Source organism: Kryptolebias marmoratus, linkage group LG2 (genome assembly GCF_001649575.2).
Source record: "Kryptolebias marmoratus isolate JLee-2015 linkage group LG2, ASM164957v2, whole genome shotgun sequence".
NCBI classification, from domain to species: Eukaryota; Metazoa; Chordata; class Actinopteri; order Cyprinodontiformes; family Rivulidae; genus Kryptolebias; species Kryptolebias marmoratus.
In genome coordinates, this window is record NC_051431.1 from 7,542,475 (window position 1) to 7,555,461 (window position 12,987).

General features: G+C 43.5%; 1 protein-coding gene and 1 long non-coding RNA gene across 3 annotated transcripts in view; one reads left to right on the forward strand and one right to left on the reverse strand.

The window, feature by feature from the left end:
- The window catches only part of nxn (nucleoredoxin), a 67,251-nt gene that overhangs the window by 7,608 nt on the left and 46,656 nt on the right, over positions 1-12,987 (reverse strand). For both annotated transcript variants that reach the window (XM_017435280.3, XM_037980218.1), the window contains 4 exons: positions 6,266-6,383; positions 3,339-3,472; positions 572-672; positions 383-489 (listed from right to left, as the gene is read on the reverse strand). In XM_017435280.3, coding sequence (XP_017290769.1) covers positions 383-489; positions 572-672; positions 3,339-3,472; positions 6,266-6,383 — 460 coding nt within the window. The remainder of the gene's footprint in view (positions 1-382; positions 490-571; positions 673-3,338; positions 3,473-6,265; positions 6,384-12,987) is intronic.
- LOC119617784 overlaps positions 598-12,987 on the forward strand; it is a 43,029-nt gene continuing 30,639 nt past the window's right edge. The window contains exon 1 of the long non-coding RNA XR_005234194.1: positions 598-697. This is a non-coding gene — a long non-coding RNA (uncharacterized LOC119617784). The remainder of the gene's footprint in view (positions 698-12,987) is intronic.

The following is a 12,987-nucleotide window of genomic DNA, read 5'->3' on the forward strand; positions in this document are numbered from 1 at the left end:
GGGGGGGGGGGGGGGGTGAGTCAGTGCCTGCACATGTGGGCCGAGGTCTGCAGAGGTGAGGGGGGGGCATCATCGCGTCCTCCAGAGCGTGACTCGTCCTCCGTGCATTCCTCGCATTCCTCACAGCACAAACCCAGTCTTCCTTCCTCTACAGTCCTCTGAAAACACAGAGTTTCGGAGCGAAGAGCGAGGCGCTGGAGCAGAGACGAAGTTAACTCGATAACTACTCCGCGTTCCTCAGGCCTGAGGGGTTCCTCGACACGATGAGGTCAGCATTTCTAACTTCACGACGTGACTCAGCCTGGCAACAACAACAGCAACAACAAACCAACCGGCTCGGAGATCTGGAGGCGTTATAAGAAGGCCGCGGATGTGAAAATACCTTGTATCCCGTAGAGTCTGTTGAGCCGTGACCTCCGAGCCTCGTCTGAGTACGGCACGGCCAACCACGGCATCTCGCTGAAGTACTGCGTGAAGGACTCCTCCGACCTGGACGGGACCGAGGAATCGGCACCAAAAAGATGTCGATTCGGATTGAAACACTTCCAGCTCGATGTACGTGGAGACTTACCTGTCGGCGCTGACGAACACAATCTCAAACTTTTGGCCCGTTTCTTTGACGATCCGGTAGGACTCCACCAGAACCCGGGTCAGACTGCGACACGGCGGACACTACGGGAGACAAACAGGCGACTGTGTGAGTCGTTTCCCCAAACGCCTTTCATGTTTTGCATCCAGCTCCTTCACTAATCTTTGCACAATGCTCTGGAATTAGGAAGATGTTTGCTCTCTCCAGAGTTCGCAGGCGGAGGTACGGCTGGCATTAGGATGACATCAGCAGGAAGGAAAGCAGAGCAGCCTTATCTCAGCCGTTCCCATGCTCTCAGAGTTCCCTACTTTTTTCTAAACAAATAGTAAAACGCAACAAAACGTCTATTATTAGTTAAAACAATTAGGAAAAGTAACGCAGTTTGGTTTGTCGTGCACGTTTTAATCCTTTAAATTACTTTTTTTTATTCCTGGTCCGCATCAAAGCAGTTTAATTCTCTTTAAAAGGGCATTTTTTTAACTTTTAAACTTGTGTAGGGGTCATAGCTCTTTGAGAAATTGAGAAACACGTAAGTCGGCGAGAATTCCTGCCGAAGAGTGACGGCGTCTCGTTGTGGAACAGGCGGAACGCGGCGGCCGTTAAAGGAAGCAAAGGACGGCTCGAACGTGAAATCACAAGATGTGGATTAAAAAAAAGACCCAATAAAGCCGCTCTCGCTCACAGAATTCCCCGTTTTTCTCTGTCAGGTAGAAAGAAACTCTGAAGCTCACAGAAAAGAGGCTCGTTATTCGCTGGAGCTTAAGAAGCACAACTTCGGAGTTCGATTTTTATTGAAATTACCGAAACAAAACGTCCGCATTAAAAAGCTGGAGCTGGTACTTCGGCTGTATTTACATGCTGAGCAGCCAGAAAAGGATGGAGCCTCGGCCGACAGCTCCGAAAACCAACTCCAGCGACATACGCCGAGCTCTGGTGGTCCTCCCTGGAGTGAAACTGATGTATCGGGCCTCGTTCATCGCCACTGCTCTATATACAACAATGATGATTGCATTTAATGTAGGCCTGCCTCCTCAAAACGCTCCCAGTGGGTCAGACGTTTTGCTTTAAAATCACTCATCTGCTTTGAAAACAGAGAAACAGTCGATTGTGATTTATTGACGTTATTAACCATCGAGATGTGTAGACATTCTGGCACCACGGCGTGACGTTACACGCCCTTTAAACCTATAATAGCGGGTTTGTCAAACACTGTAAGGGAGCGGAAACCAATGAACAGAACGCCGATGTTATCGCTTCCACGCGTGGCACGTCTGATGTTTGAAACGAGCTCCGTTTCCAAACACGCACGCGCTTCAACAGTTCAGGTGCTAAACGCAGGTTTAACGTCTTAATAAGTACATTTTAATTAGACAGTTTGTCGTAATTCACGCCTGTTGAGCCGGATGCAGCGTGTCATCCGGCGTGATTGATCCGTGGGCGCAAAGAGGCGACGGCGGCGTGACACACGGAGCCTCGATCAGTTCACCTTTTAATTAAATGTTTCATATTGTGTTTCACTCTCACGGCTCAGCGTGGCGCCCGCGCGGTCGTGTTATCCAGCCTTTTGTTGTGTTTTTTAATTGTTTTTATTTTGTTAATCATCACTGAAGCGACTAAAGGTTGATCCTAATGAGCTTTCTTTTTAAAAATAACCACTCATGCTGTGAGCAGAACTTTGTGTCTTTCTGTCACAAACCTCTTCAGCCCCCCCAGTAAACAAAGATGAAATTTTATGTTTCATAAAATGACGTTAATAACAAACAGTTATGTCTGACTACCTTGGAGGAATGTGGTGTAAAAACACAACGAATGAGCTCCTGTGAAGAGTCCAGTTTAGGGTTTATGTGCTGGTTTTTTTTTTTTTTTTGGGGGGGGGGTTTGAGGCAGGCTGAGTATCTAAGGTTGTGGCTCTGGCAGCTGCTGCGGGGACTTGGCCTCGGAGCCCCGCGCTGCATCTCCTCAGTAACAGTCCGCGGACGATGACGTCGTGACCTTCGCAGGCTGTCAGCGGGTCCAGCCCAGAGGCAGACAAAAGCTCGGTGGCGCCGGGGTGTGGCGACTGATGCGGAGGTAGCGGAGGCTGTAAACCAGGGGTGTCAAACCCAGTGACGCAAGGGGGCCAAAATTTTAAAATTTGGTCCGAGCCAAGGGTCAATTACGATCAATATTTATTAAAAAATTGCATAAATTAAACTTGGTTTTAGATGTATTATGTCAAATCATTCATATAGAAATATCAATGACCTTTTCCCAGTTACAGATTATACAGAATTTAGAGCAAACAAACTTTAATGAACACAGACAAATACATCAAACTTCAAAAAGCACATCATTAGCTGTCATTTCTTACGCCTCACTCAGCTTTTAAATGAAGTTTTTAACATTAAAGCAGATTTTTTTAAAAAGCCATCGACAAAAACCTGATCATACAGAAATTAAAACTATATATTGTTGGCTTCTGAGTCACTGTCGAGAGAAAACTTCACTAATTAGGCTCAGTTTTTTTTAAGCAAAATAAGAATCAGAGACTCGATCTGTCCCAGACTGGAGGGCCGGATGAAATGTTACAGAGGGCCAGATCTGGCCCGCGGGCCTTGAGTTTGACACGTGTGCTGTAAAGAAGGGGGTCATTGTTTACCCCCTTTCTTTTTTAGGCTGGTTTGCAGCCATTTGCACACAATCCAGAGCCCTGGGAGGTAAAAAAAAAAAAAAAAGAGCGGGACTGCCTTTGTCTTCTTTCTGCACTCACCCAGTGTGCTGAGAAATACACTCCCACATAGTGCCCCTCCAGAGAGCTGCTGTCTGTCGTCTGCCTGTTGTTCCTGAGCAGAGGCCCTGCCACCACCTCCGCAAACGGCTTCGGCCCCCAGGGGAACTCCAGGCCTGAGCAGGGTGGGGAGGAGAGAAGAGATGGCGTGAAGAGCTGCACAGCTTGGCTCTGAGCTGAATGCTAATGTCAGGAAATAATTTTACCCTTTCAGCAATAAATGAACAGGTTACGAGCAGTTAACATCTTACCTGTTGCAGATAGATCAGTTTGGATTATTAGAGTTTAATTTTGACCGGATTGATGAGCTAACAGCGAGTTCGTGCGTGGTTGAAACCAAAGTGGATTGTTTCCATCTTAAAATGACTCAAATCCAAAAAAAATTGACAACGGTTTATGTGAACGCTTCGTTATAAACCTTTAAACGACTGTCAGGTTTGGAATTACAAGACTAGTCCAGCAGAAATCTTGAGATATTCCTGCCAGAGGAGCCCCCGGGGATGCACCGGAGCAAGCAGAAAATTCTCGAAACGCAAAATTCACAGACATGAAAAGGTTTATAGAACAGCTTCCGCACAAATCGGTACAATATATTTGAGACTGGAGTTGCTTTTAAGGCGGCAGCCACCTAACTTTCGTCTCGGCTCCACTCAGATCGAGAATTCAGTTCAAACTAAACGAGTTTTCCCCAAACCGAGCCATCTACAACAGGTAATTTATCCCCCCCCCTTCACCAGTTTGGCATTTTAAGATGCAACAAACGAGCAGGCTCAAGTGGGAATTTTTATTTCTGTGTACGTTACAAACACAAGCACTGAAAGGACATTTTAGATGAAACTTTAAAAACCTTAAAGTATGAAAGTAGTGATCATACGGAACCGTGGATGTTCAGACACTGAAATCTTGATAAAAAAAAACAGCTCCTGAGATTCAACACAGTTTGTTTTATTGAATCCTAAACACAGAGCCTCTCTGGCAGCTGAGGGCTGCCAATAACCCCCCCCCTCTCTTTTCATTTCCTTTTCAAGGTGTTCCCATTGTTCCGGCTCCGCTCTGGAGATGCATTCGGTCCAGCCGATTTAAAAAGAGGAGGTGGTGGAGGGGGGTTAATAATAAATAAAAACCTTGCAGCCGATCATAATGGCCTCTTTATGTCAGCGCGGTACTCTAGTGCTTCATTAGGCAGGGAGGACGCGTTTTGCGCTGCACTGGTGCACCCGTCCTTTGTTGTCCTGATTGTAAAAGTGTACTCCATCTTCACGCTGCAGGCTACTCCGCCACCACTCACATCAAACCTTTCAGTGGGAGTGAAAGGCGCCCCTCCCGGCTTCAACGAACGGCCGAACTTCTAACCGGCCTTTTCCCTCTCCCAGCCGAGATGAACTCAGACACAGCGAAACGAGAAAAAGGGTTCGTGCTCCGGTGATAACATTTCAAGGAGAAGTGACTATCCTCCCGCTGCCGGATCGGCCTCCTTATAAAACGAACTCGCAGAAAAATAGGCCTCCTTTCTCACATCAACGCTTCTTTTCTTTTATTTCCTGATTTTCTCAGCCACGTTACCGGACAGGAAAACTTCAAAAAAAGATAAAGGACCGAGGCACGGACACCATAATAATCACACAGAGCCATAATTACAGGAGCATCCAATCAAACTCGGAGAGAAATCTTTAATTGCTGTGCTCTTATTTCCATTTACTTTCCCTCCTTCTCGTTGAAGCCGTTTGTTTCAATGCAGCAGGTCAGACGGTGCATAAGTAGCTCCAATCATTTGGAAACATTAGCTTTGATTTGCTGTAAAAAGCTTCTTTTTTTATCATTATTCTCACTCGCAATCACCCATAGCGCTGGAGGTTTAGGAAATGTAGATGGATGAACTGGAAACTTGCATTTAAAGCAGCAAGAGAACAAAAAAAAAACAGACTTAGGAGAGTTAATACTGCCGTGCTCTATAGATACTGATGCTAGTTTAAGACGGGTTAAACCTTTTATATAACGTGATCCGACAGTCACAGCAGGTCTGTTTGTGGTTTTCTGCTAAAATAATCCCCCCCAAAAAACATCATAAAACTCCATTAGGAAAACAAACAGACACAACAGACCAGTTAAAGACATTTTAAAACATTACGTCATCCCAGACGGAACATGGAGACAAACTAAAAAGAAAAAAAAAAAAGTCGTATTCGCGTCACTTTTTCCACAAAGTTCCTCGTTGTTTCATTGCAGCATCTTGCTGTATTCTCCACTCTGATTCCAAACTGAGCTTTAGGTCCTTTTTTTAAAAAAATTATTTACCTTTTTTATATTAACACATTCAGCATTTAGTTACCACAACTGAATCTCTAATTTACTCCAAACAGCTTCAACTCTTAATTTCTTCCATTACTCAAAGACAACTGATGAGAGAAACGTTTTATTATTTATTCAGAAAGTATTTTTCACCTCTTTATTTTAAATTAAATTGGTTTCTCCTTCTCTTTACTTACATGTCCGTAGTGTGTTGTAGTAATAAAAGCTTTTATTCAGACGCTGTGGCCCCGTTTAATGTGATTTATGAGTTTAAATGTTGCCCTTACCTGCTCTTGTCTAATGGGAGACAACTTACAGTCCTTGTGTGAAGTCATAGTGAATCATTTTGGGAATTACAACCAAAGAAACTGGACGTTTCTGCACACTACAACACATAAAGGATGACGTAAAAGTGCGTGGGAAGTTCTACATCTGCTCCTCTGAAATCCCTTCCTGTTCGCTGATTAAAAAGCATCTTCTGAGGGCCGGATGGTTGACGTGAACCAGTCGGCGAAGAGAGTTAAGATCAGAGCTCGAGGTTAGGAAGTAAAACTGAGTCACAAAGAAGACTTCTCTGTCGGTACGGTGTGTGTGTGTGTGTGTGTGTGAGTTGGACTCACCTTTGGGGTCATCCCTGACCACCAGCAGGCCGTTTCGACACACAACCTTTCCTGTGGCTGCGTCCACAAACACCAGAGACGGGATGCTGGTCACCTTGTACTTGTTCCACAGCTTCATCTGAGGGAGGAGGAGGAGGAGAGGAGACGTTGGGAGTTTGTGGATGGAAAACACCTCAGCATTTATTTCTGTTTCAGCAGCGAAACACCCGTACATCGTCTAAAGCAGGCGTAGGCAACCCCGGTCCTGGAGGGCCACCGTCCTGCAGGTTTTACTTGTTTCTCTGCTCCAACACACCTGATTTGAATCAATGGGTGATTAACAGGCGTCTGCAGAACAAGAAGAGGTGATTTAACCACTGAATCAGGTGTGTTGGAGCAGAGAAACCTCTGAGGCCCGGTCCCAACACTCACACTCCACCCTACGGCCCTCTGTGAAGCGTGTACTCAGTGGAAGTGCACAGAAGGCTTCGTGTGCAGCAGGTTATTGCAGAATTGGGACAGTACAGGTTACGTCTGAGCCGTAACCGTGACATCCAACATGGCCGACAGGTCGCTGTTTTGGCATTTTAAGACGGTGCCAGTACGATTTTAAAAGTACAGTTTAGGTATTTTTGCTTTCCAAAGTCATTGCAGGAGATATTTGGCTGTTCAGATGTGTTTTGTTCTGACTTGTTGAATATGGAGCAAAGTTTGATCATATTCACACCTGTACAGCCGAGTGAAACAAGAATTATTTCAATACTTTACGTCTGAAAACTGCTTTTTTCCTGACAGACGCATCTCGCTCTGTCACCGCCGCCATATTTCTGCCGTTTAATTCAAAACCTTTTCATTGTCAATAAAGATAATTCAAAACGTCACACGCAGTGATGAATTGTGAGTAAATACTTCGCCGGAGTCCATCTGGATGCGGGCTTAGCCGAAGGCGGATGTAGTACGCGAAGGGGGCGGGGCTAAAGAGCACTCGAACCCTTCAGCGTGAACGTGCGTTTGAAGGACACGAGGGTGGAAGTGCGAGTGTTGGGACCGGGCCTAACAGGCTTCTGCAGAACACGAAGAGGTGATTTAACCTCTGAATCAGGTGTGATGGAGCAGAGAAACAAGTAAAACATGCAGGATGGTGGCCCTCGAGGACCAGGATTGTCCACCCCTGGGCTAAAACAATGCCTTCATATGTTCACAAATATTACAGAGTAAAGAAATGTCAGTAGTGTGTCAGAGGAGACTCTGTTGTTTAAAGGAGGGGCAGCTTTGTAGTGAACAACAGAGGGAGAGTCTTTAAACTGGACTGGACTTCCACTGCTCCTTTTGTATCGGGAAGAAAAGTAAAAAACAGGTACGAGGTACAGGAAGGATTTATGCTCTGGCCTTTTTGCAGACATCTGTTGGCATTAAATCGACTCACAATGCCTTCTGCATGACACTGCGATATTAGGAGAGCCTAGCGAAGCCAGAGAGGACGCGTTTACAGACAGAAATATGTGCCTGAACTGTTTCACAAGAGTTCAGCGGTCGGCGCAGCTCTCAACATCAAAGGAGAGGATAAACCGTTTGTGAGACTCGCTTTCCACATCAGAGGCAGAAACCTACCCCAGGAAGAAAAAGCAGCCATGTAAAGAGTAACTATCCGCATTATGAAGCTGCTTCAAGCGACTACAAAAAAAAATTAATGAATAAAACCCTGAATCGAGCTTGGAAACATTAGTGTTTGAGATCTGCCTCGAGCTGTATTGTGAGTATATATTGATTCTTTTTTTTTTTTGAATACATGTGTAGTTAATGGACCGAATGGATTACTTCCTGCTTCACCAAAAGACGCCACAAATCATTAAGCCGAGTTGTTCCACAAAGTTTAAAGCCAACGTAAGTCCAAAGTTTGGTTCAACTGAGCTCGGAGTCGTTACGGTTCATGTAGAAACAAAGACGTCGCTGCACGAAGATAAAACTCAAGAGAAGGACAGCATTCGCCTCCTTTGAGAGTGCGTGACGACCACAGAGGTCTAACAACAACAAGCTGAGGGCCAATAAGGCGACCTGGAGCCTTCTGACTCCATCTGTCTGGAAGTGGCTGAAAACCAAACTTCAGCGTCAGCCGCTGTCCGCAGTTCGACCGCACGCTCCTCTGGAAACTCGATCTCTGCTCACAAACCGCCGGGCGTTAACTGTGACAGCCCGTAAAAAACCAGCAGCCCGGCACCACGACTGTGCGACTCAGGCCGAACGAGCTCTGTACGTGTCGTTTCTACGGATTGTCCTCACGAACACGGGGCAGCGTTTTATCCTGAACTGCAGTAACCATGCCGGGCCTGTATGTGGCGCCGTAAAGCCGGAGTAGAGCGCCAAAAAAACAGGAAACGAGCATTCACGCTGGGTGTGAAATGTAAGCACAACGACACGACAAGGAGGTTAGATTAGAGGTGGGGCAATGACACCAGCATTACTAAAACATTTAGATATCCACACAAAAATGCAATTTTTCCCACCTTGGAATCCATTTTCTTTTTTATGACTTGAACTTTATTGATTTTCCAACAGAAACATACACTGAGTCCACAGTTAGCATATTACAATTACACTGAGTCCACAGTTAGCATATTACAATTTAGCATCAGCTTAACCAATGTTTGGTCCTCGTGGATTTCAGGCCAATACAGTTAACATAAATTACTTGAACAACAACAACAAAAACAAAAAAAAAAAGCGCCTAAACAACACCTGAACTTAAGACGTACACAGTATGACATAGAGTAACAATGCCCTATAATCCCAATACATTCAGATAGTTACAGCATTACCGTAAATTACTCTAGTCTAATTATATCCAAGCTGGAAATGCCATTTAACCCATGTACGAGAAGTAACGGGACCATTTTTTGTTGTACTCTTCAACTCTATTTAATAGTCTATAAGATAATCTCTCTAAGGCAGCAAGCTGCCCCAGTGACCTATACCAATGAGTGAGAGAAGGGATAGATGGACCCCTCCACTCCCCCACCAACAGCTTCCTCCCCAGCATTAAAGCTGTCAGGACCCATTGCGAGAGAGAGGAAGTCAAGTGAGCCAATGATGATGGATCCCCGAGAATATAAAGCCTGCTGCAGAAGGGTATTTCCTGGCCAACTATTTTCCTTACCACTTTGTGAACTGATGACCAATAATTTTGGATTTCTGGACAGTCCCATAGCATATGTACCAGTGTGCCATTGTCCTTTTGACACTTCCAACAAACCGAGGTTTCTGACAAGCCAACCCTATATAGTCTGTACGGAGTCCAGTAAACTCTATGTAAAATCTTAAATTGCACCAGTCTTGTTTTTAGTTCCCTTGAACTTTTCTTCCCATTCCTAAGAATTGAAAGCCATTCCTCTTCTGTGAGACTAAGATTTAGATCTGTTTCCCAAGATCTCTTAAGAGACACAATGTTAGGGTCCAAGGCTGTCGACAACATTCTATAGTAAACTGAAGCTTCATGCCCATGACCAAACACCTTCTTTATATCTGCCAGTGTGCTGCAGGTTGCAGGAATAATAGTAGGGGAACCAAATGTTTTAACCAGCAAGTGTCTTAATTGTAAATATCTCCAAAAATCTTGTCTGTGTAACTTATATTCACCAACCAATGTTTCAAAGGACTTCAATGAACCATTCTCATATAAATCACCTATCTCACATATTCCTTTTTGAAACCAGGGCTTCCAAAAAAAGGGTTTTTTGCCTATGCAGAGTTTGGGATTATGCCAAATACTAGCAGATTTATTGAGATGTATATCAAATTTAAAAATCTGAGATATTTTTTTCCATAGCGTTTTCATATGGGAGAGAACAGGATGTGACTGATTCTGAGAGGAGAGATTAATTGATAGGCAGCTAGTCAATCTAAGTGGTAGACACACCACACTCTCAAGAGAGAACCAGGGTGGGGCTCTCTCAGGGGGCAGAAACCAATGTGCCAAATGCCTGAGAGAAAAGGCATAATGGTAGTTAAGTAAATTAGGCATACCTAAACCCCCTCTGTCCACAGGTCTTTGTAGTTTTCGCAAATTCAGCCTGGGCTTTTTCTTATTCCATATGAACAAGTTACAGATCCTATCAAATTGTTTAAAATACATTATAGGGACATGCACTGGGAGAGCCTGTAGCAAGTAGTTAAATTTGGGAGCACAGATCATTTTAATAGTATTTACCCTCCCCCACATGGAAAGATATAGTAGACTCCAACGCTCTACATCCACCCTCATTTTTTCTAACAATGGTTCAAAATTGACTTTAATCAAATCAGTCAGTTGAGGTGGAAAAGTTATACCAAGGTACTTAATACCCCTCTTAGGCCAAGAAAACATACTAGATGGAAATGTATTTTTAGGGCAAAACGCAGAAAGTGGGAGAGCTTCCGACTTTGTCCAATTGACCTTATAACCAGAAATCTTTGAGAATGCATTAATTAAGGAGAGCAAAGAGGGAAGGGAATTAACTGGGTCTGACATAAAAAGAAGAATATCATCAGCATACAACATCAGTTTATGATGACTATGTCCTACAGTAATACCAGGAAAATTAACCTCTTTCCGAATAGCAGCCGCTAATGGTTCTAAGGCTAATGCAAAGAGTAGAGGAAACAGGGGGTCCCCCTGTCTGGTCCCTCTTTTAAGTTCAAATGGTTGACCAATTACCCCATTCGTTAGGACAGATGCCGTTGGTCGAGCATATATAAGTCGAATCCAGTCTATAAAGGTTTTACTAAAGCCAAAGCATTCCAAAGTTAGAAACAGATAGTGCCACTCAACTCTGTCAAATGCCTTTTCTGCATCCAACGACAAGGCAACCACAGGTGTCGGGCTTTCCCGAACTGCCCACATAATGTCTATTAGTCTTCTAATATTGTCAGCTGAGGTGCGAGAACGTATGAATCCAACTTGGTCCGGATGAATTAGTGAGGTTAGCACTTGGTCCAATCGATTAGCGAGGATTTTTGATAATATTTTGCTATCATATGATGTTAAGCTAATAGGTCGATAATTTTTGCATTCTGAAGGTTCCTTGTCTTTTTTTAGGATAAGAGTGATAATCGCTTCTGAAAGTGTAGGAGGCAACCTTTGTCTCTTAAATGATTCATTATAAGTATTCAAAAGCAGAGGGGATAGCTCTTGAGGAAACGTTTTATAGAACTCAGCTGTGAAGCCGTCTAACCCTGGAGCTTTACTTGAGGGTAGATGCTTAATCACCTCGACTATTTCTTCAATAGTAATGGGGCAGTCTAGATTCTTAATTTGATCTGCTGTTACTTTTGGAAGATTTAGATCTAAAAGAAACTCCTTGATACTTTCTTGTGAGGCTGTTGGTTCTGAGCTATAGAGATTCTTGTAGTAATCACTAAATACTGCATTTATTTCATGTTGATCCGAGACAAGCTCACCAGTCCTATTCCTAATAGCTGAGATAGAGGTCATAGCCTCTCTTTGCTTAATGTATCTAGCCAATAGTCTACCCGCCTTATCTCCCTCCTCAAAGTATTTTTGCCTGGCACGAAATAGGCTAAATTCAGCTTTTTCTGACATAATAGTATTATATTCGTACTTTAACTTTGTAAGTTTGTTCAAGTTTACCAAAGAAGAATCCCTTTTAAAACTAGACTCTGTAATTTCAATTTGTCTTTCTAAATTAACTAGCTTAATAGTGTTTGCCTTCTTTTTAGATGAAGCTTGTTGGATGATATGGCCTCTTAAATATGCCTTTAGCGCCTCCCAGGCTACTCCCGCAGAGGGAGCTGAGGCAATATTCGTATCGATGTACAACTTGATTTGTGATCTGAGAGAGTCTTTGAAAGCCTCCTCTAGTAAGAGACTAGAATTTAGCCTCCATCTAGCACTTCTCACCGTTGTATTAATTGTAGACATAAAAAGGTAAATAGGGCTATGATCTGACAATATTATGTTCCCAATGTTCGTGGAGGCAACCGCTGTCATTAATGACTTAGATACCAGAAAAAAATCTATTCTTGAAAGAGATCGATGTGGGGGAGAGTAAAAAGTATAATCCCTACCAGAAGGATGTTGCAACCGCCAAACATCCACAAGGCAACAAGCTTTGCACATACCTTTAAGAGCGATATGTGTTTTTGGAATGCGTGTTATTGTAGTGCTTCGGTCTAAAGTTGTGTCCATTACCTCGTTAAAATCTCCTGCTACAATAATGGGGTAATTTCCTAGATCGATTAGCTTTTTTTCCAGCAGTCCGAAAAAGGAAGGGTCATCAACGTTAGGTGCATACACATTTGCCAAAATAATGCTGTAGCCTTGGATCTCGCATAGCATTAGTAACATCCTTCCCTCTTTATCTGTGCTCTGCTTCAGACATTTAAATTGCAAACGTCTATCAATAAGAGTGGCTACACCCCTGCTTTTACTGCTCCCACAACTTGCACCCACAAATCCTACCCAGCCTGCACCCAGTCTGTATGATTCCAGTAAAGATAGATGTGTTTCCTGGATAAAAACAATTTGGCAATTCTTAGCTCTAATAAAGGACAATATCTTTCTTCTCTTTATGACATTATTAATACCTTTGACATTCCAGCTCATGAGACTCAAATTATTACTACTGAATGAGATATTTAAAATGCATATGGAGCAGGTAATACTGTAACCTTATAGGCATTGGCAGGCTGGACAAAAACAGAAAAAAAACCAAACAAAAACAGAAAACAAAGAAAAAAGAACAAGGCAA